Source organism: Lygodium microphyllum, chromosome 21, assembly GCF_053477565.2.
Source record: "Lygodium microphyllum isolate KBCC chromosome 21, Lygodium_microphyllum_v1.1.10, whole genome shotgun sequence".
NCBI classification, from domain to species: domain Eukaryota; kingdom Viridiplantae; phylum Streptophyta; class Polypodiopsida; order Schizaeales; family Lygodiaceae; genus Lygodium; species Lygodium microphyllum.
The window spans coordinates 139,558,640-139,579,417 of NC_141155.1; the positions used below are offsets into that span (position 1 = coordinate 139,558,640).

At 41.5% G+C, this 20,778-nt stretch overlaps 1 protein-coding gene across 3 annotated transcripts in view; it reads left to right on the forward strand.

Moving 5' to 3' along the window:
• The first annotated feature begins 209 nt into the window (after positions 1-209).
• Positions 210-20,778, forward strand: part of LOC148018645 (structural maintenance of chromosomes protein 6A-like) — a 110,012-nt gene continuing 89,443 nt past the window's right edge. For all 3 annotated transcript variants that reach the window (XR_015687607.1, XM_087661117.1, XM_087661116.1), the window contains exons 1-10: positions 210-405; positions 699-804; positions 11,038-11,171; positions 12,656-12,711; positions 12,882-12,968; positions 17,482-17,802; positions 17,952-18,071; positions 18,377-18,511; positions 18,601-18,677; positions 18,798-18,873. Coding sequence is in view for 2 of the 3 variants with exons in the window: in XM_087661117.1 (XP_087517243.1) it covers positions 258-405; positions 699-804; positions 11,038-11,171; positions 12,656-12,711; positions 12,882-12,968; positions 17,482-17,802; positions 17,952-18,071; positions 18,377-18,511; positions 18,601-18,677; positions 18,798-18,873 (1,260 nt within the window). In the remaining variant the exon portion in view is untranslated. The remainder of the gene's footprint in view (positions 406-698; positions 805-11,037; positions 11,172-12,655; positions 12,712-12,881; positions 12,969-17,481; positions 17,803-17,951; positions 18,072-18,376; positions 18,512-18,600; positions 18,678-18,797; positions 18,874-20,778) is intronic.

Genomic DNA, 20,778 nt, shown 5'->3' on the forward strand with positions numbered 1-20,778 from the left:
GGACCTCCAAGATCCACCTAATGTCATTGTGGCCAAAACTAGCTCTTTAGTTGTACTACATCTCTTTAGAAATGTTTTAAAATATTATTAGAGTATCTTTATCTCATTGATAAATTTCAAGGATAAGGTTTTTCTTTAAACTAAAAATATAGGCTCTCAATAAAATGAAAAGTCGCCAATCTCGTAAGGCAACTTAAGCAATAAGTATTTTTCCCGCGCCTTTGGTCGATGTTGTGTGTCTCACGGCGGGGAGCGCCATGGACGGTGCTGCCTCCTCTTCTGCTCGTGGGAGCTCTGAGAAAGCGGGCACCATCATACGCATCAGGGTGGAGAATTTCATGTGCCATGGTAGCCTCTCCGTTGACTTCATCGACCAGGTCAATTTCATCACTGGACAGAACGGAAGTGAGTCTTCCGGCCCCTCCCTCGTCCTCGTCTCTCCGCCTCGTATTTAAAATAGCCTGTGGCAATATTTCTGCACCAATCATTCCTATAGCTCATTATTAGGCCACGCAATTGCACTCTGAAATGCAATATCTTACGTTCTTAGTAGTAGAACGAGCACGCATTAGTTGATTGCTGTTTGCACAAGCAGCATTTTTGGTCCATTGTCAAGCAGCATTAGTTGATTGCTGTTTGCACAAGCAGCATTTTTGGTCCATTGTCAATCAAATTGCGCTTCTCTTGAAATCCACCAGGTGGAAAAAGTGCGATACTAACAGCCCTCTGCGTTGCATTCGGAATAAAGGCTCGAGGGACTCAGAGAGCTACCTCTTTGAAGGATTTCATAAAGAATGGATGCAGGTAACTCCGGATTGCCAAAACTGTATGCAGTAGTTTGATAAATTGAGTTTTAAGATTTAGCTCGTAATGGTCACTCTAGAAGGGAACTTCATCGAGCAGCCATGGGCATTTGAACTCTTATTATAGCTACATTGTTAGTCTCAACGTGTTCTTAATGTGTTTTTTTTGGTTGGAGGGGGGTTGTTTTGTTTCTTTTAGGGCTTGTTTTGCCTAGAGAGGGGGAGATGTGTGTGTTTCTTAGGGGTACTCATTGAAACTTGAACGAGTTTCGTTTCACATCTGGTCAAAAGTCTTTATTTGGTTATGACAATGATTTAGTGTTTTCACTTACTTTTCTAGTTAAAGGGTGTGTACCATAAACAAGTTATGGCAATGTCCCCCATTGCCCAATTTAGGATGGGTTTGTCACCACTACTCACATTTTGACTTATTCATACAAGTGTACCACACATGTGCACAATTTAATTGTTCCAATGAAATAAGTGAAACATTCATGACCCTTGATAGCAAGACAATTGATGTGCATGTGATTGATGCATCCTACACTTGAATTCAACTTAACCATTTGACAAATTGAATAGCTACACAATCATTGGTCATTCATCTAATTTAGCCATGGGCTACAATTCCCATCAAAGGACATCAAATGCATAGTGTGCAATCTTTGTACCATGCTTATTGTACTAGAAGAAAAACCACTATTTTAAAAGACTTGAGCATTTTCTTGAAATTGAGGAGCTGTACATCCAACCTTAATTGGAGAAATTAAGATGTCCTTACATTGAAAGCTAGTAAAGTTTTTTGTTGTGAGATATCTAGTAGCATATTTCCTTATATATCAATAGTTAATAGTATGTGTTTAAGAGGCTCAAGAAAATGGACTATGATGCTTGGCATTGCTTCCTAAATTTGTTGGTTCATATTTGTCTTTCTTGTTCTTTCACTCTAGCAATTTCAAAAGATAAGATGTTTTTTAAAATATCAATTGAATCTCAAATGATCTGTATAACCTTTTCTATTTCATATATACAACTTCAACTACTGTAGTTGATATATAGCTTAGTAAGATGTCTTTAAGCTAGGTAGCCTTCAAAATTTGGGCATGCTTCTTGAGATGGCTCTCAAACCCAAATTTTTGATGTAAATCAGGGTTTACATTAGAGATCACCAGAATCTCCACCTTCAATGATTGGATTGCTATGAAACTTGGAGCAAGGCAAGGAAATGGCTAGAGAAAGAGAGAGAATATTGTGGAGAAAATTTAGAGTTTTGTTAGGAGAATTTGGTGAAATTCAGCTATTGACGTGGTTTTCTAGCTCTAAACGGATTCATCAACAGCAAAGATAGCATCAAATGTTGTAATATTTAGGAGAGTATAGCAATTGCAATCATGAGCTTCCCTTTGTCAAGAATATGCAGTTGTCTTCATCAAAATAGTCTCCAGTGGTTGAGAAATGGTCCCAAAAGGAGGTTGTAGGAGTCCAACAGCTCTTCCCAACAGCTTCAAAATGCAAATACAAGAGTTCCTTCTTCTTTCAGCCCCAACTCAGCTTTTCGAGACTTGCAAGGGCAACTTTTGCTAAGTGACAACCCTCTAAATTGAATTTTCAGCATTATCCAATCCATTAAATTAATTTTCAGAATATAAAATTTGAAAATCAAATTTGTTATTATTTGTGCTAAAATAAAAAACAAGCTAACAATTAAATTGGCTAGGCCAAAAGTTTCCCCAAGTATCTTAGAGCACATTAGCCTTACATGCAAAGTCTCTAGTGTCACCATAGACATTTATGGTTAATTAAAGTGTTCTAGGCCAATATCTGACATTGGAGACCACTTACAATCTAACAAACATAACTTGTTACAACTTTTTCATTCTTATGTTTTGGGATCCTTGGTGCGCTACCTTGAAATTGTTAGTAGTTATGTTTGTCATACATTGTCATCTTTTGCTTGTGAGCCTTAGACATTAGGAGGTTAGACATGTCTCTCATGTGCTTTGACGGAGGAGGTAGCTCATTTTAGAGTTTGTATTTCTTCTTTTAATTGGTGTTTGGTATATGTGCAGCCCCAGATGGTTGTGGACTCCCAGGTTAGCATTTACTACGTAGTCGCCAATAGTTTGTGATGCTACATCAGCATTTTATGCAGGTCGGATAGTATTTATGGCCTTAATTATTGTCGATCAACCAGTTTCTAGCATATTATGCTATTTATAGTTGTATCCAGTTGGCTTGTGATTCGTTCACTATTTGATTCGGCGCCCTCATTAATGCCTTGGGCTGTGTGTAGGGACTGATTAGTCCTCATTGTATTCAGCCTTCTTCTTTGTTTAGTGCATATCATTATTCTCTTTTTGCTTCCTCTTCTTCTCTCCTTTTCTCTCCCTATTCGTGATTCTCTTCTATTGCGTGCTCTCACATGGTATTTGAGTTGAAGTGAGTACACGAAGTTACCCCATTGATAGAAGACCCCTCGGGCTGAAAACATAGATTTTCAGCCATTTGCTTCTAGCTAGAAACATAGTTTTTTTGCTTTCTACTAATCCATATGTCTCATTGGGCATCTATGGTCCTTTCTTTGCAAAGGTGTAGTTGTTTTCATCGTGAAGGATTACATGAACAGATTGAAGGACGTGATGGATGAGCTTTCTTTCCTCAACAAGATCATCTCTTCGGAGGTATGGCCATGATTCTATTGACTCGGTTTTCCTTTGTGAAATATGATGTCTTCTACAACAGACTTCTTATATTAAGAACCCAAGAGACTCTTCTATGGGAGGAGCTTGGCCTGCTTGTCTTGGAGTATGATGAGCGTCTAAAAGAGGTGGCTAGAAGATTTGGCATCACGAAATCTTTTATTATTGGTATGGTAGAGAGAAAGAAGAAGGAGAAAACCAAGACCAAGACCCAGAGGGAGACAGGAGCATTCTTTAGGCTTTGACATAGATTCAGAGAAGCGTGGATACCCACAATGTCTGAAGGGGACATATCCTAAGGAGAAGTGTTGGAAGAAGTATCCTCATCTTCGTCTGGGGGCAAGGAATGGAGCTACATCATCCGGGCCTCTCTCTACCTCTACACCCATTGTTGACTGTGTGTTCCTTCATACCCATGTAGTGGAGGAGCCCTCTTTAGTGGTTGATTTGTCTTCGAAGAGCCCTTGGCTCATTGATAGTGGTGCTTCGAGTCATATGACTCCATGAGGAGATATGCTGCAGGATCTTATCCAGCTAAGGGTTTAGTTGTTGTTGGCGACTTTTCTATGGTGCCTATTAGTGGTGTTGGTACTTTGCCCATAGAAACATGGAACGCCCGTTCTGAGCCTTAGAAACGGATTAACGCGTTCCGGCATGTGTCTACCAGCAAAACGCCCATGGAACATTCATGCCCGTTCCTAGCCCCATTCCTGCCCGTTCCGCACTGTTCCGAGCCGTTCCAACAGCCGTTCCCTGGAACCCTCTTGCTCCCGTTAGTTCCCGCCTCTGGCGCCTGCTCCGCCTCCCTCTCTTGCCTGCTCCCGCCTGCCTTGCCTAGGCCCTACCGGCTCTTGCCTCTCCTGCTCGCCTGAGTGAGTGAGTGGGTGAGACACACACACGAGATAGATATTAGATACACACACACGTCACACATATATACAAACATGTATGCATGTGTGGGTGTGTGTGACATATGATTACTAATCATGTTGCTACTAATTGTATTGTTGGTCCCCCCTTGAAAAGCGTGATTCATTAGGTCATTAAATTGGCACGTCGAACATGACCTTTTCAATGCCTACCATACTACTACCCATAATCTAGTTGTCCCATATTGTACCTAGCATATCATGCCACCCTTTTCACTTCCACCATGCTACTAGATAAACCAATTTGCAATCTTCCAACTAACTTAATCTATGATCTCTCTCTCTCTCTCTCTCTACACACACACACACACACACACAGACACATACATATACATATACATGTGTATGTGTATGTGTATGTGTATATGTATAGATACATATGTATATGTACATGTATATGTATATGTGTATGTGTATGTGTATGTGTATGTGTACATATACATATATACATATACATATACGTTCCCCCCATTCCGGGGGTCCCGTTTCCGTTCCCGTTCCCCGTTCCTGGTAACTATGACTTTGCCATTATTGCTAGATTGTTCCTCATGCCCCATTTTGGAAGTCCTACATGTTTCTAACTTGGGCTTTCCACTCCTCTCAATTCATGGCCTTACTAGACTTGGCACCTAGGTTGTCTTCATCGAGCAGGCGAGGATTTTTCTTTTGGAGTTGTTTTAGGGACAAGTAGGTAGGAGAGTGGGCTCTACAAGGTCCATTCCCCTTCTCTTATGTAGGGTTCTTTGAGGCATTTGTCTATTACTACACCCGCTCCTACTTGTGCACCATCTATTCAATGGGTTCTTTTCCATTCCCCACCCTCTCCTGTGGTGGTTCCCTTGTATCCCCCATCCCTTTCAAGGGGGGGTGATATCGGTGATGCGGTTGTGGATTTCTTGGACCCTAGTGTTTCGGAGGAGGATTTGCAAGATTGCGAGGAGCTTCTTCATTGATGGTCTACATCGATGGACTTCATCTGCATTGACACTCTTGGATCCGCATCTTCAGCGTCTAACCCCATCTTGGATTTGAGAGGGGGTGTTAGCGGTCATGTTTGTCATTCACTGTCAGCTCCTGCTTGTGATCCTCAGTTTGAGTTAGACGCGGACATTAGGAGTCGCGACATGTATGTCATGTGCTTTAATGGAGGAGGCAGCTCATTTTTGAGTTTGCATTTCTTCTTTTAGTCTGTGTTTGGCACCTGTGCAGCCCCAGATGGCTGCAGACTGCCACATTAGCATTTATTGTGAAGTCAACATTTATTTGCCACATCAGAAATCACTAGTAGTTTGTGATGCCACATTAGTATTTTATGCAGGGCGGACAGCACTTATGGCCTTATTTATTGCTGGTCAGTGAGTTTTCAGCATATTAGGCTATTTATAGCTGTACCCATTTGGCTGGTCATTCATTCACTCTGTGACACACAAGTGCTCCATTAGATGGCTGCAATCTCCTCTCGTTTGGACAGCAAGTTGCATACTCTCTGTCTCTATGAGGGTAGTACTCCTTCCTCACCCACATGATGGCGTCGTGGTATGCAAGTTGATAGCGTCCACCCTCTGTCTGTGATTTTCTCGTCCCTCTAGCCTTCTTGGCTTCTTGTAATTATTCTCGTGCCTCCGTTGCACTTCATAATATACATATCGAGTTACCTCATTTCCGTGTCGTGTTACCTTGCCCGTTACGTGTTACCTGCGGTTTTCCGTGACGCGTTTCGTGTCGCGTTCCGTGTTACCTCAAAAAACGCTTCCGCATTGCTGTGGGGCTACCGAATAGAGGGTGATCCCTCATGAGGCAGGCTCCATAGGGTGGGTGTTGCCTACCCAAAGACGGCACCAAGAGGTCGTCGTCACAGTCTCTATCACTGTCACCGTCACCGTATTCGACAGTGTTGTCATCATTGTTCAGCCCGATTCGGTGCTCTCACTGACGCCTTGGGCTGCGTGTTGGGATGGATTAGTCCTCATTGTATGCAGCCTTGTTCTTTGTTCAGTGCATATCATTCTTCTCTTTTTGCTTTCTCTTCTCTCCTTTTCTCTTTGTGTTTGTGATTCCCTTTTGTTGCGCACTCCCATAGAAATAACTTGTTTGCACATCACATGTGCATATCATATTCTCACATTTGATCATTAAATTAATCAAATGCCAAGCAAAGCATTCAAATTTCACGTCCCCACAGCAAACCTCCCCCTTGAAATCCTTGCAATCGTCCTCAATTGCATTACAATATGGCAAAGCAAAGCATACTGCATTGGAATTCCCACAAGACATCATAGTCAAAACAACATTGGTCATTGCTACTTAACCATTCTGCTATCAAACACTTGCTCAAAATTTTCAGCTAGGATAAAAATAACATAAAATTGAAAAAGAATCCAAAACTATAGCTAGAAACTCATGAGATGCATCCATTTCTATTGTTTCTCAACTGTTTTGGCTTAGCAACCATAGCAAAGCATAAATTGAGCACAAACCATGGCTGAACTGTCAATGGTATTCATCAAACATTTTGCTGTCCGTAGAATCAACTGAATGCCACTGAGTATTAAGCATAAACTGATTATAATCAGAAACCATATGCTGATCACAAAATTGATCACAAATTGAGCTCAAACTAATGTCAAATTGATGCAAGCCTTGGGAGCATCTCGAGACAGTTTAGGCATTTTTTGGGTGCATCTTGCTGTCCCAATCTTAGTAGTTGTCTGCAACCTTATTATGGCAGGTTGGCTTCTGTGTTTTGCTGATTCCTCACTCTAGAAGGCTAGCAATTGCATCTATACGGTGTTATAAATGTCACTTGGTATCAACAGTAAGGTTTCTACCCTTCTAGGTAGTCGCCATCATTTTCACAAAGCTGGATTTGAGTCTTTGTGCTGCTGCACTTAGTAGCACATTTGCTACATCAACTTCCTACTTCTTGGAGGCCATATTCGACAGAAGATAATGTTAGTAGAGTATTTGTCAGCTCATGTGTGAGTCTGAGCTTGATCTGGGCTGGGCATTTTTATTAGGTATTTTAGGTTTTTTCTGGTGTGGCATTTTATGCCAGTGGAGCATTTTATGCACCAGTAGGCCAGCATTAATGCTGTCCGACCAGCATTATTGCTCCCCACTTTTTCAGCCTATTTATACTCAGTGGCTCCTCCTCAGTCAGTCACTTCATTTCACCATCTGCAGACTCTGTGGAGAGAGGAGCCAGTGCCAGTGCCCACGCAGCCAGTGACTCACTGTTGTATGCGACTGTCTCGTGTTCAGATATATGGATTCCATTTCCCGTCCATACATCTGAGTTCTCATCTGTATCGTGTTCTTTTCTTTTCTCTTTTTGTCTTGTGTTTCAGCAGTTTATTTCAGCACATGTTTATGCTTCCACCGCTGCTCCACTTCTGACATGGTATCAGTTTTCAGGATTTGTGTTTCTGCTGTGTTTTCTTGCTGATTTCAGGACTGTTTTGTACCCCTGTTGATCAGACGACTGCTGTCATAGCCAGGCGACCTGTTTTGGGGCTGTTTTCAGCCTGCGTTTTTGGCAGTTTTGCCATCGTCTGCTGCCTATGCACCCTCTGTTTCCTGCGTTTTTCATCTGCAGCTGCTGGCGACAGTTTTCTACCTGTTTTTCTCCAGTTTACAGCCTGCGTTTTGCTGATTCAGCATCTCTCGTGGCTGGGTGACTGTTCCTTCAGGCCGTTTTCTCTGTTTTTGGCAGTTTTTGACTGATTTTTTGACTTTCTGCAGCAGATTTTGTCTTCTATTGATCAGATTTTGGGTTATATTGCATGTGAACTTTCATTTTCTGAAGTTTGTGCTTGTGTTTTGGCTGTGTTTCCTCTCTAAATTCCATCTCTTCTCTACTTCTCTCCTTATCCTCTCCATATGGCTCCTCCGTGCACTTCCACTGATGATAAGTTACATGGACCTGATTATCTCACATGGAGTGCCGTCATGAAAGCTTGGTTTGTGTAGAAGCGGTTATGGTACATCGTCTGTGGAGCTACTCCTCGTCCTCTCCGTCCTTTTCCTCTTCCTGAAGACTTTGATGAGGACAACCATGAGACATCCTTGAGATTACAGGGGCGGCTTCCAGCACATTATGGAGGTGAGGCTTATGTAACTTCAGAGAGGGGTAACGGGAAGGCGAAGTCGAAGGCCCAGTGTTACCAATGTGGCAAGAAGGGACATTTGCGGAAGGACTGCAAGAAGTTAGCGGCTTCCAGGAAGAAGGAGCAGAAGACGAAGCGGGATGCTGACTCTACCGATGAGTCCTCTCCTTCATCAGACTCCGACTCTGATCCTCCGACCAAGGTGAAGTCCAAGGCGCGGAAGGGATCCTCTTCTTCGGATCTCGGGAAGGGCTTGGTGGCCCCTTCCTCGGCTGCTTTCTAGTGGTGGTGATGAGGTCATCCCTCACGACTCTCTTGTGCCAGAGAGGGAGTGTGAGCGGGTGTTCAGATGGGGCAGCCGCGCCTCATCTATACTTTTATACAGGTGCATAGGTTCCAGAGAGGGACGTCCCTGACGCATCGACTTCAGTCTGGTGAAATCAAATCCTGGAGCTGGGATTGACATCCAGGTTCATGCTGAGCTGGTTATCTAACAGAGAGCGGGAGGCTTTCGTCTGGAGCTCACATGAGGGGACACTTTGGTGGTCTGGCCAAAGGCAGGGAATCCATGGTCACCTATGTTCAGAGGCATTTTTGACAGGCTGGTCTTGTATGCTACTGCAAGACATTGGTCATGGACACAGAGACATGCTATGATCTTCTCTATTTTCAGGTGTTTGGTACGATCGACATCAACATCAGGTTCTCTCCGAGGCACCTTGGTGGTGGCTCGATCACCCATTGCTTGGGTATCCATGGTTCTACTTGGTGGTTCTATGTTGTATAGTTTCTGATCCCTTTTCATTGTACTATTGCCCACGCTGCCAGTGACTCACTGTTGTATGCGACTGTCTCGTGTTCAGATATATGGATTCCATTTCCCGTCCATACATCTGAGTTCTCATCTGTATCGTGTTCTTTTCTTTTCTCTTTTTGTCTTGTGTTTCAGCAGTTTATTTCAGCACATGTTTATGCTTCCACCGCTGCTCCACTTCTGACAGATAATTGCATTTTGCTGATGTAGGTTCATTCCATTAGCATAGACTTGTGTTTTTACTACTAGAGCCCGTGGAGGCGATTCTTCTTCATCTTTGTCATCACCTACAACTATGATGGATTGCATTTTGCTCCCCTTGATTGCTGTCCATCTTCAGGAGGTGTCTTCTTTAACATCCTCCTACATGAAGGCCCCCCCACAAAGCATACTCCTTCCATAGTTGTTGCTGCCTTGATCAACCAGGATCGTGCTGTCATCTGAAGCCACTCCGTTAGCTCCAGACTTTGTGGTTCATGCTTTAGTACTGGTACATGGAGGCTTGAGGCCCCCATTGTGTCATTATTGGATATAAATCATTATTTCATTCATTATTTAATCTCTGGGTGCATTTACTGCTCATGTTTGTCGCACATTTTGTTGTCACCCATACAGCTTTAAGGAGGAGAATCCCTTCCCCCTTTTTATTTTTCCCTTTATTTCCTTCTTTCCCCCTCCTTAGCCACATGTTCCATGTGCAAAAAGGGAAATGCAAAGGCTTCACTAGAGTCCAGTTAATGAGGAACATGATGGTGGCTAGCCCATAGCTATACACAAGAAGCCAACATTTGGAGGTTGTCCATTAGATATAGCTCTAGATGAAAGAGCATATATCATTTTTGATACATAAGAGTGCCCATAGTAGTAGGTAGATGATTACATGTTGAAAGCTCTATAGAGAAAATTGACCACTAAGACCAATTAACTTCCATGCTAGTTGAGTAGGCATGGAGTCACTATTTGTGACCCTCGCAAAAAATTCAAAGAATGAAGCAGTAAACTAATCAGAGTCGAGAAGAGCCTAACGAAGACTTGAAATTGCACATCTTTCAATTTTCTTGTATTTGTGGGGTGGGCATGTGGACCTGTTTTTAGTGACGATTACTTGTACGCATATGGCGTTTAAAGTTGAATCTCTCTTTTTAGTTTGTGTGTGATGCTCAAGCAGTTACTTTGTGGAACTGTCTTTCTAACTTGGTAAATGTGAAGGCAATATGTACTTGTGTGTGAGAATCATTGTCTGGTGCAACTTATCATTTTTCTTTAGTTCTTGTGCATTTGATTGCTTATTTTCGAATGTAGCATGGAAGCTGACTGTACAATGCTCAGACAAATTATCTTCAAGGGTTATTCATTGGCTATTTTGCTTATAATATTTGTTGAGGCCTTTCCCATTTATCAACATGCCATTGTTTGGATATGATCCCTGTCCTGCTGTAGTCCTGATTTGGTATGTTCTTTTCTTTTTCCAAATGTAGCATAAACATGTCTCCTTGTCGTGTCTGTCAACTGATGGTGCAACAGTGTAAGTGTTGTAAACTAACTGCGAGTACATCATACCTATACTTTTCAGCTACATCAATGGTTTTGTCATGTTAGCCTTTTTGCTGTGTCTTATATAGTGCTGAAGAGTTTTGTAGTCCTCAAATCGACATTTAACTTTTTGGAACTTATGGTCTCAATCAGCCATGCACTTGTAGTGGTTGAGATGACAAATCGGGGCGTTGATGCTTTCAAGTGCAATATCTATGGCGAGAAGATTATCATTGAGCGAAGACTAACAGAGTCAGGGAACACTTCAATACTGAAAGATGCACATGGCAAGTACTAAATTATTTGTCATCTCTATTTAATCTGCTGTCTACGAATGCTATGCATAGTGGAGCTGTGATGACATTCTGATCAGTCTGATGGGCATTTTACATCTTTTAATTGAATAATAGGCACTCATGACATGGTCATTTCGAGCATATTTTTTCTATCTACTGTTTAGAGAAGTTCTGAAGGTTGGAACCAAATAATTAAGCATGAGGTGCTCTAAGGTCATTTACTATATAGACCTGCCATGTTATTCTCTCTTTTATTATTATAGAATCAAGAACGAGTTTCCCAAAAATCTCATTATATGAAAATTTCCATATTGATGTTGTTTGCTGTTTGGATTAATTTTCATAATCTGAACTTTCCACATTAATCAGAACTGGTCGTGTCTAGATCTGTCAAAATCTCTTCCATGCAAAGTTGTTGCTATTTAATATTACTTCTCAGTCAACAGAAAGGATATGCGAGTTAATGCTTTTGCCCATATAATATGGTGCTTTCTAACATGATCTTATTTATAGTTTGGAGGCCGACTGCCTGATATTGAGGTTTGCTAAGAAGGTAGGATAACATGAATGGCATAGTAATGTGGAATGGCCATTTTCTAACTTCCCATCCCAGTCCACCATACCATCCCAGCCCCATCCCCATGTTAGAGCCCCCTCTCAACATGATAGGGGATGGCAGTTCCTGTCCCTGTCCCTGTCCCTGTTCCCGTTCCCATCCCCTCCCCCAAAACCTGCCCCATGTCACTGTGAAGAATGGGCTTGCAAGTATGATGTCCGTAGTCAAACAGGAATATTGAGAAAACACTTTATTTGTTAACAGTACTTGCTGTATATCACAGCTTAAAAGTTGTTGTGATTTCTAGATTTTTGGACTTCTAGGCGTGATCTAACATCTCATTTCAAGCAAGCCTTTAATGTGGTTGAGTAGATACAAAGATTTAGCTCTTTCTTGAGTTAAGTTTTCTGTGTATTGTGCTGTGCTGTGCAATGTTGCATTGATACAAAGTTACAAGAAAACAGACAAGATTTTAAATAGGCAGACTGGTCATTGGCAAAAGTGCGTGATAGGCAGACAGAACAGACTAGGACTGTCATTTTGATTTGGAGTTCGAATGTTGTCCTGCTTGCCAAGTTTCAATGAAGAGAAGAATCAAATTTATGATATTTGAAAATGCTGTTCAAAGTCTGATAAGTTATTTCAGCTAGGAGGACAAATCCCTAGAGTTTGCAGATGAGACTGGCACATAGCAACAGTTAAATGGTTTCATCCTATTGTACAGTAAAGCTGTGTAGCAATGGATTAAGCCCTTAGCCTTAAGTCATGTTGAGCTACCAAGCAACATGTATGCAGACATTCCTTTTCTACCCACTTTTAAGTAGGACAAAGATTTTAAACAGTATCTCCTTCATGATCTGCATGTGTCAAATTTAGAAATTTATGCTGCATAGCTTGACAGTCTGCCATTTCATTCCAGGGAAAAAAGTCTCCACCAAAAAAGAGGACTTGCAAGAGCTTGTTGACCATTTTAATGTGAGTTGGTGTTGCTCAAGATAGTCTAGTTTGTCTTCTTCTGCTTGTTATGCCTTCTGTAACTATTTGTTATAGACCGTGCTATTGCTTTGCTTGTTGGTTGGACGACTGTGGAAGGGCATTCACATTTCCCTGTAGTACTTTCAGCTAAATGTGCTTGTTCATTGCAGATTGATGTGGAGAATCCATGTGTCATTATGACCCAAGACAAAAGCAGAGAATTCCTTCATTCAGGTAGCGGGAAGGATAAGTTTAAGGTAATGCATCGGCCAAGTTTATATAGTTTAGGAGAAGATTAAATAAACATTGCAAAAAGATGCATGGTCTGAAATGAATTGTTAGGTTGCAGACAGGTAGAGGTGTTTGGTGTGTTGGTTTGGGCCACTGAGCTTTATTAAACTAGTGGTTCACTTTTATTAGTGATGCTATGGTGTCCGACCAGCTCTGGATGTTGTCTATGAGTCTCCAGTATATATCTGGTTTTGTCTTCTCACACAATAGTAGCTCTCATTCAAACTTCACTCCTTGTGATCATCAGGCTAATAGAGGGCACTGCATCTGTAGGGGGGGAAGAGTCTCCAATGCATGTTTGCACTTTGGAGGTATTACTATCTCAAATGGTGTACGCTTGGTAGGAGCATGACCTGTATCATTGATCACATGCTTGACCAACAGTAAGTACTGGTCCTGTGCAGCTTGATTCGACAGCAAGAATCATGTTATGATTGGAATTCTCAGTTTGCCTGTTAGTTTGCAGGTGAAAGGTGGTGGAGAGTGCTAACTTTGTGCCCAAACAGTAGACCAAAGCCTTTTCCAAACCAGTAGTGAACTTAGTAGCGTGATTACACATGATATTCTTTGGCAAATGTGCTCTTAGAAGGTCTTTTTGATGAAGAGCTGTGCAACCTCCTCTGCATCCACATTGAATTTACATGGAATAGGCCACACTTGCTTGCTGAATCTGTCCACCATTATGAATATGGCATCATTCCGGAGTGGCTTGCTCTTTGAAAGGCGAGGAGGGGTTTTTTTGGGATAGGCCACGCTTGCTTGCTGAATCTGTCCACCATTATGAATAGGGCATCATTCCAGAGTGGCTTGCTCTTTGGAAGACGAGGAGGGAGAGGAGGGTTTTTTTTGAGTTTAGAACAAGAGGGGCTGAATTTTTGCAAGGCAAGGAGGAGAGAGTGTGTCATGTTGTGGTGTGTGGGGGGGGGGGGGGACGCTTGTGTCACCCTTCCACTTGCCATGCCATGGCTTCCCTTGAAGCATGGTACATCCCCCACCACCATGACACGATGTCCCCTCGTTCACCATGGCGTGACCCCCTCTCCCCCACATTGTGACACGATGCTTGCCACCCACCAAAAAAAAAAAAAAAAAAAAAAAAACCAACATACACATTGTGAGAGTGCGCAACAAAAGGGAACATGAACACAAAGACAAAGGAATAGAGAGAGACCGCAAGAAAAGAAGAAAGAAATTTGCATTGAACAAGGAATAAATGCTGAATACAGGACTGATCAGTCCCTGCACGCAGCCCATAGTGTCAATGAGGGCATCGGATCAGGCTGATGATGAGGGCAGCACTGGAGACAGAGGAAATTGATGTAGTCAGAGTGTGCATCTGCCAAGGAAGAAGGAAGATGATCCATCAAGTGAGTGGGGAGGCTGTAAATAGTTAAATAATCCCAAAACTGGCCGACCAGCAATTTGGGCCAAAAAAGTGGCCGACCGGAATTCAATGTTGGATCCATAGAAACCAACTTTGTGAAAATGCTATGCTCCAAATTAGAGATCGGCACCATATTGAACTTAAAATTCTTCTAGTTTATGAAAACTTGGTCCTTTTGCAAGTGACATAGTGATAGTGCTCCTCTTGGGACTTTTTGTAAACCAAGATATCATCTAGGAAATCAATAACAAAATTTCCAAGGAGTGTCTGCACCACCCAAGCCGTGAGCCCAAAAAGAAAGCAAGTGCATTGATTGAAAGGCCCAAAAAGAAGCACCACAATGCGAATAGACAAAAGGAGTCTAAAACGCAGTCTTTATAATATTTTCTTGATCAAATTTGATTTGGTGATACATGGTCTTAAAATCTAGCTTGTTCAAGATCAACACCTACCTTTAAATGATCCATTAATTCATCTATCTGTGGCAAGGGAAACTTATTTTTGCTGGTGACCTCGTTAAGGGTCCTATAATCCACACATGCACGAGGGCTCGCCCTTTTGCATCAGACTGTTGAATGAAAGCTCCGTCTATCTCATGCACCACTAAACACTTTGAACTTCTTGTTGGACTATTCAAGTTTCTTGCATTGCAATGCATCCAACTTATGCCAAGCAGTTATAACATCTACTTCACAGGTACTCGTCAACTGAGTGGAAGGAGATAATTGCTTAAATTGGTCCCACTTTTGTTCTGCTCCAGCTGGTTGATTTCATTATTTAGCCCATCTGCACGACCCAATCAGCTTGCCATTTTTGCTGACTATACCAAGGTGGCAGTCTGCTGATCAGTCCTGCACGTTGGACAGCTTCCTTGATTGGACCAGCTCCTGATTCTACCCCCCTGCCTATCCAGCCTTGGCAGACAACTGCACTTCTAGCTTGATCACAGCCACCATGCTGCTGTATTGCTCTTGCAGGCTGCATTCTGCTCCAACACTCCTACACGATGCATTTTTGTTGCCTGCCTACTCTTACTGCTCTGATTGGTAATTGCAGCACTTGGGATTTGTCTCTGGTGGACGCCACACTTTGATAGTGCAGAAATTCATTCATTTCCAAAATGCATTCAGTTTCTCTAGAGGTATATTTTCCTATATTTTGTGTTTCTGCTTGAGTTATTGTTTTTTAGTCATTTTTGTACATTCTGTGTTTTCTCAGCTCAATCCCATGCATGTTTTCACACGTACACCATCATAGCACAATACTGGTTTTGTATTATCTGCTTTACTTGGAAATGGGAAAAAACCACCACACATTGAATTGGAGTCCCCAAGGATACAACAATGCCATGTAACCTCTGCACCACCCACCAAGACCTCATCCAAGATGAGGATGGAGTGTGCTTGGTGATCCACCAGGCCTATGTGATCATAGAGCCATGGATGATGGCTGTTGTAAAATCATGTAGACATTGAGGAGAGGAGCCACCTTTAGAGTATTTGGAACCTTGAATTCGTCTATCTAGATAGCCATGTCCTCCACCTGCTCCCTTAAGTGGTACTTTTCAGCTTTGGTCTTCCTTATAGGTCAAAGGCCTACTCCTCTAGTTGTGCTATCCTGTTGAGCATTGTTTGGAGATGGGACTTCTCAACAAACGTGTCGTGGATCAAACACTGAAAGGCTGAACCATCCACCAAGCAAAGTGCATAGTTGCTTCTGACCATTACTTGCACGAGCAGATGATCCTGATGCACCAATGCCAAATGAAGATGAACTCACCTTTCTTAAGGGTTATAATTGAAGAGCCAGGACAGACAAGTGTAAGGTTGTCTCCACAGTCTTGACTCAGTCTCATCTTTCAAGTCAAGCATCCTAGGCAAATTCTTAGTGATATGCATCATCTACTTGCACGAGAAACACTTGTTTTCTTTCTTCAGCGTCTTTTGCTCCTCTTGAGGAGCTGCCTTCTTGGAAGCATCTCCCCCACTCCTCATGGACTTGCACTTCTCTTTGGCTTTTGCAGTAGCAGACTGGTTCGACTAACCAATCTTCTTGCACTTCTACTTTTCATAGGTGGTGGCCAACTCCATGGTCCACTCTAAAGAATCTGGATGTTGTGTCTCATGTCTCCACTTAGCCAAGATGGTGTTATGTAGGCTGTATATAAACTTAGAAACAATATTACCCTTGAAGAGGCAAAGTGATACACAGTAGGAATTTGGTGAAGCAAGTTAAAGTACATGTCCACATCCTATTCCTCAAAGATTCCTACACCTTCCTTTGTTACAACTTGTAGTCCATCAGAGTGAAATGGTGAGGGATATTCGATGCATCTAGGTCAAGTGCTCATTGCATGGATCTTTTGGAGAGTTATAGATGTTGTGATTGCCCTTCAATTTGATTTTAACAAAAGGGTAACATATCTTCCCCAACCAGAAGCAAAATTAAAAGCATAACTCTTGGACTGGCAGTTATGAATTGCCGAAATTTCAAAGCAAAGTAGCATTGAAAAGTAAAATTGAACTTCAAAACAGAGCAGATTTAAACTGGAGCTTAGGTATTTTGATGACGAACTGTTTGCCGAGTGTCATGAAGTTCCTGTAAGTGCTCTTGATCTTCTCAAGGAATCTTTTTATGAGTGGCTATGTTCTGTATGGCAATACATAAGGAATGTTCTTCAGTGTGTAAATGTAGATGGGCCCTCTCTGTTCTTAGTAGTGTGTTTCATTGACTTCTGTTCTCCAAAGAGATGGAAGAAGGTGCAGGAGTCCCATGTGCAAATCAAAGTGTTGAATTCTGTGTTTCATTTCAGCCTTTTGATAATCAACTATATTCTGATTGTCAAAACCTTTACTAAGTTAAGATTTTGGCCGATTGCTTAGTTAAGTGGCTTGCCATTTTGCATCAGGCTGTTTTAGTTGGGACCCAAGAAGAAGATGTGTTTGCAATTTGCTGTGGTTATAGATTGGTATTGCTTTAATCAGAATACTGAGATGTTTATGTTGAGAGCTGCTGTGATTTGCAAGTGTTAATTCAACTATTAGTCAAAAAGATTTTGATCCTTGAATGTTGACACCATAAAATTTCTTTGTCAGTTTTTCTTTAGGGCCACTCTCTTGCAGCAGGTCTCAGACTTACTGAGAGGTATTCAACAGAATATTGAGGCAGCAGGAGCTATAATTGATGAGATGGAAAAGGAAATTCAACCCTACTTGGATGAACTTGAAGTGCTATCTGAAAAGTTAAAGAGCGTTGAAAGTGTTGAGCAGATGACTCACGATTTAGGAGTCCTTAGAAAACAGGGTGCTTGGACTGAGGTAAGTGATGCAGAAAAGAGGCTTCAGGAGGAAAAAGTGAAGCTTGAAAAGTACGCAAGCAGAATACCTGCATGTGAAGAAAGAATCAACAAGATAAGGGTATGAAATGATTGTATACAGACATCTCCATTTGTGTTTGAAATATGAATTCCAAGTGTTTAGTTTTTCTGAACTTTGGGTTTTTTGAGTTAAATGAGGTTATCCAATACTAGAAGCATACTGTTTGAATACGATGACTATATCTGCAGCAAACACTTGCAAAGCTTAGAATGGAGCAAATTGCAAAAAAAGAAGCTATAACATCCATGCTTCAAAAGACACGGGAATTCAGGCAAAAACAAGATGAACTGCAGAAACAGCTAGCTCAGGTTAATCTGTTTTGGATATCATGTAATTCCTTCAATGCTTTCCATAGGATTTTGCAAAGATGCTGCATATGTTCTATTCATGGATGAATATTTTATGCGTCGAGTGCCTAGCGGTATCCATTCTTCTATTGTAGAACCAGGTTGAAAGAACTGCCTCAATACTGAAATTAACTGTATGAAGAATCTTAAAAAACTGTTTGTGTTGCAATTACTGCTCCAAATCTTGTACCCTCTGCAAAACAACTAAGATATTAGTTTGTTCCTCTTGGCTGTGTTGGAATGGTGCGGTTACTTGAAAAATTTAGGTTACAAAAGAAGCTGCACAAGTTGAGGAGGATCAAAAGAGTCGACAACGAAGCATTCAACAAATGTTGACACGAGTGCGTTGGCTAGAACAACAGATAATGGATATTAGGGAACGGCATGTTCAAGCTTCACAGGTGGACGTACATCTTCAGAAGCAAGAGGTTTTAATAGTGAGGGTGTGTGTTAATCCCATGGGCTAATGAATGTGAAGCCTACACTGCAGGCAGAAATAAATGAGAGAGAGAGAAATTTTCTCAGGCTGCAAACTCTGCTTGATGAGGCGAGGTGTGAACTGAAGAGGTAGTTGTATTTTGACATGCACTTTTTAACTTATGCGGCTTGTGATATTAATCATTGCAAAAGGCACAAAAACTGTCCTATCAGAATCTGAAGAAGTTTTCTTAACATTTTAATTATCAGATTGGAGGAAGAATCGTCAAAGTTAGAGGTGCAAGCTAGCTCCACGACTGAGGAGGCTAAACAGATCCGCAATGAGGTATGGCGACTGTTAGACCTTAGTCTATTTTGCATTGTTTCTTCTTAACTCCGGTAGCAGACTACAAAACATCTGCTCTAGGACATCAGAATTGCACATAATAGTTCACGATTGTGACTACTCAATGTAATTTGTGTATGCAATCCACCATAAGTGAATATCACTTTGACATGTTAAAATTAAGCCAGAGTGAAGAAACAACAGGTCGGTTTCCTAAGCCAAGCCTTTTCATGTTGAGCCAAGCAAGAAATGAAGTTCACTCCTGTATTTGGTGAGCCAGGTTTACACTTTTGAAGTCTGATATGCTTTCCAACTTTTGTTTATTAATATGCGAAGGTTTATATAGAAAGTGTCATAGATGATGGTATATTTAAAGACTTATGGAGTACATCTTTGTAGATTCAGTTCATAAAAGTTTTTCAGGTGTGTAAGTTATGCAAGTAAACACATCATGCATGCCACACTTTGAGTTAGCAAATGCTGTGAGTTTGTTTTTTTGCCAAACCCAAAGCCTCCCCCCTTTTTTTGGTGTTTTGTACATACTGGTGCGGCTTGAATTTGTAGATTGTAGCTTACTCTGCACTTTGCTAGCTCTTCTAAGACAAATATTGAGTGGGATTGCTATAGAGTGCTTACCTTGTAAATATAGCAAGGGGTGTATGCATTTCGGAGTCAAAGTGTGGACACTGCTGGAGGTTTTTAGCCTTTTCTCCATGTTTTGTCATTCAAAGCTTGGTTGTGGTTACCCTGGCCAATAAGAATGGTAGCCATCCTTGTCTAGAAGACTTCGATATGGTGTATTTGAAAATACATGATACCTGGCAGAGGGGGATACTCTACAGCTGATCACATGGACCTAGAGGGCAGTTTTCACTAACTGAATCAGGACCAAGAGAAGCAAAAAGATTTGAACTAGAAGCTTGTTGGAGTTGAGAGTGAGAGTGAGAGAGTTGTACAGCACAACTATGGAGGTGGGTCGTTTTGAAATAGAGAGTAGGTATGGGCAATTGAAGCACCATTCACCTTGATGGTGATGAGCATGGCAAAGGGAAGCCAAATCATCATTTTTCAATCTAAATCAGGGGAAATTGATGAAGATCGAACCATCTTGACCTGCCCACAAATCTCTCTGTTCCTTTCCTCTTCCTTGGTTTTACCTCCCTTTTCCTCTTTTAAACTAATGTATGTGTACAATAGGGAGCATAAGTTGGGCAGTTGATACTTGTTGTTTGAAGGCCATCTTGTAATCCATCTTCAAATGAAAAGCTTGGATTGGAAGGTATAAACTATGTAATATTTTGGCCTTTCATCTCCTGTTGCCATCAAGGTTACATGTTTGTGAGTTCAATCTAGTCTTGTGACTCAACTTTCAGATTGCCAGAGTATCTCTCTTTTCTTTCAGAAATGTCATGGAGCATACTGGCTGCAAGGGGTTAGTGGTGGCTTTCTTTTTGTTCCTCTCAACATGTTCACATTCATAACCTTACAACATAATTCACTATTTTTAAGCATGGCCGAAGGTTTTGAATTACTTCTATCTGCTGCAATCCAACATGTTGGCTCTCAAGGTCGGCTTCTATGCTAGTAACTATCTTTTGAGAACATATCTACAGCTATAGATGTCCTCTATTTAAGATTTGTTATATTTACCAACTGAACTTGCTTGGACAATTCTGGTCTCTCTAAACCATTTGGACAACAATAAATCAAGTCTCTTTCACTCCCTGTGCAGTGACAATATTTGCTATCCAGTGCAGTGGTCCTTGGTCAACAGTATCAAGCTTTTTCAGCTCGGGCCATTGCATCTAGATTAGTTCTTCTTCCTGTTTCTGATTGCAAATAGCATGGCAGTTGCCTTGTGAGGATGGCTTCTTTTAAGAATTACTGAAGTGTTAACAATGCTCT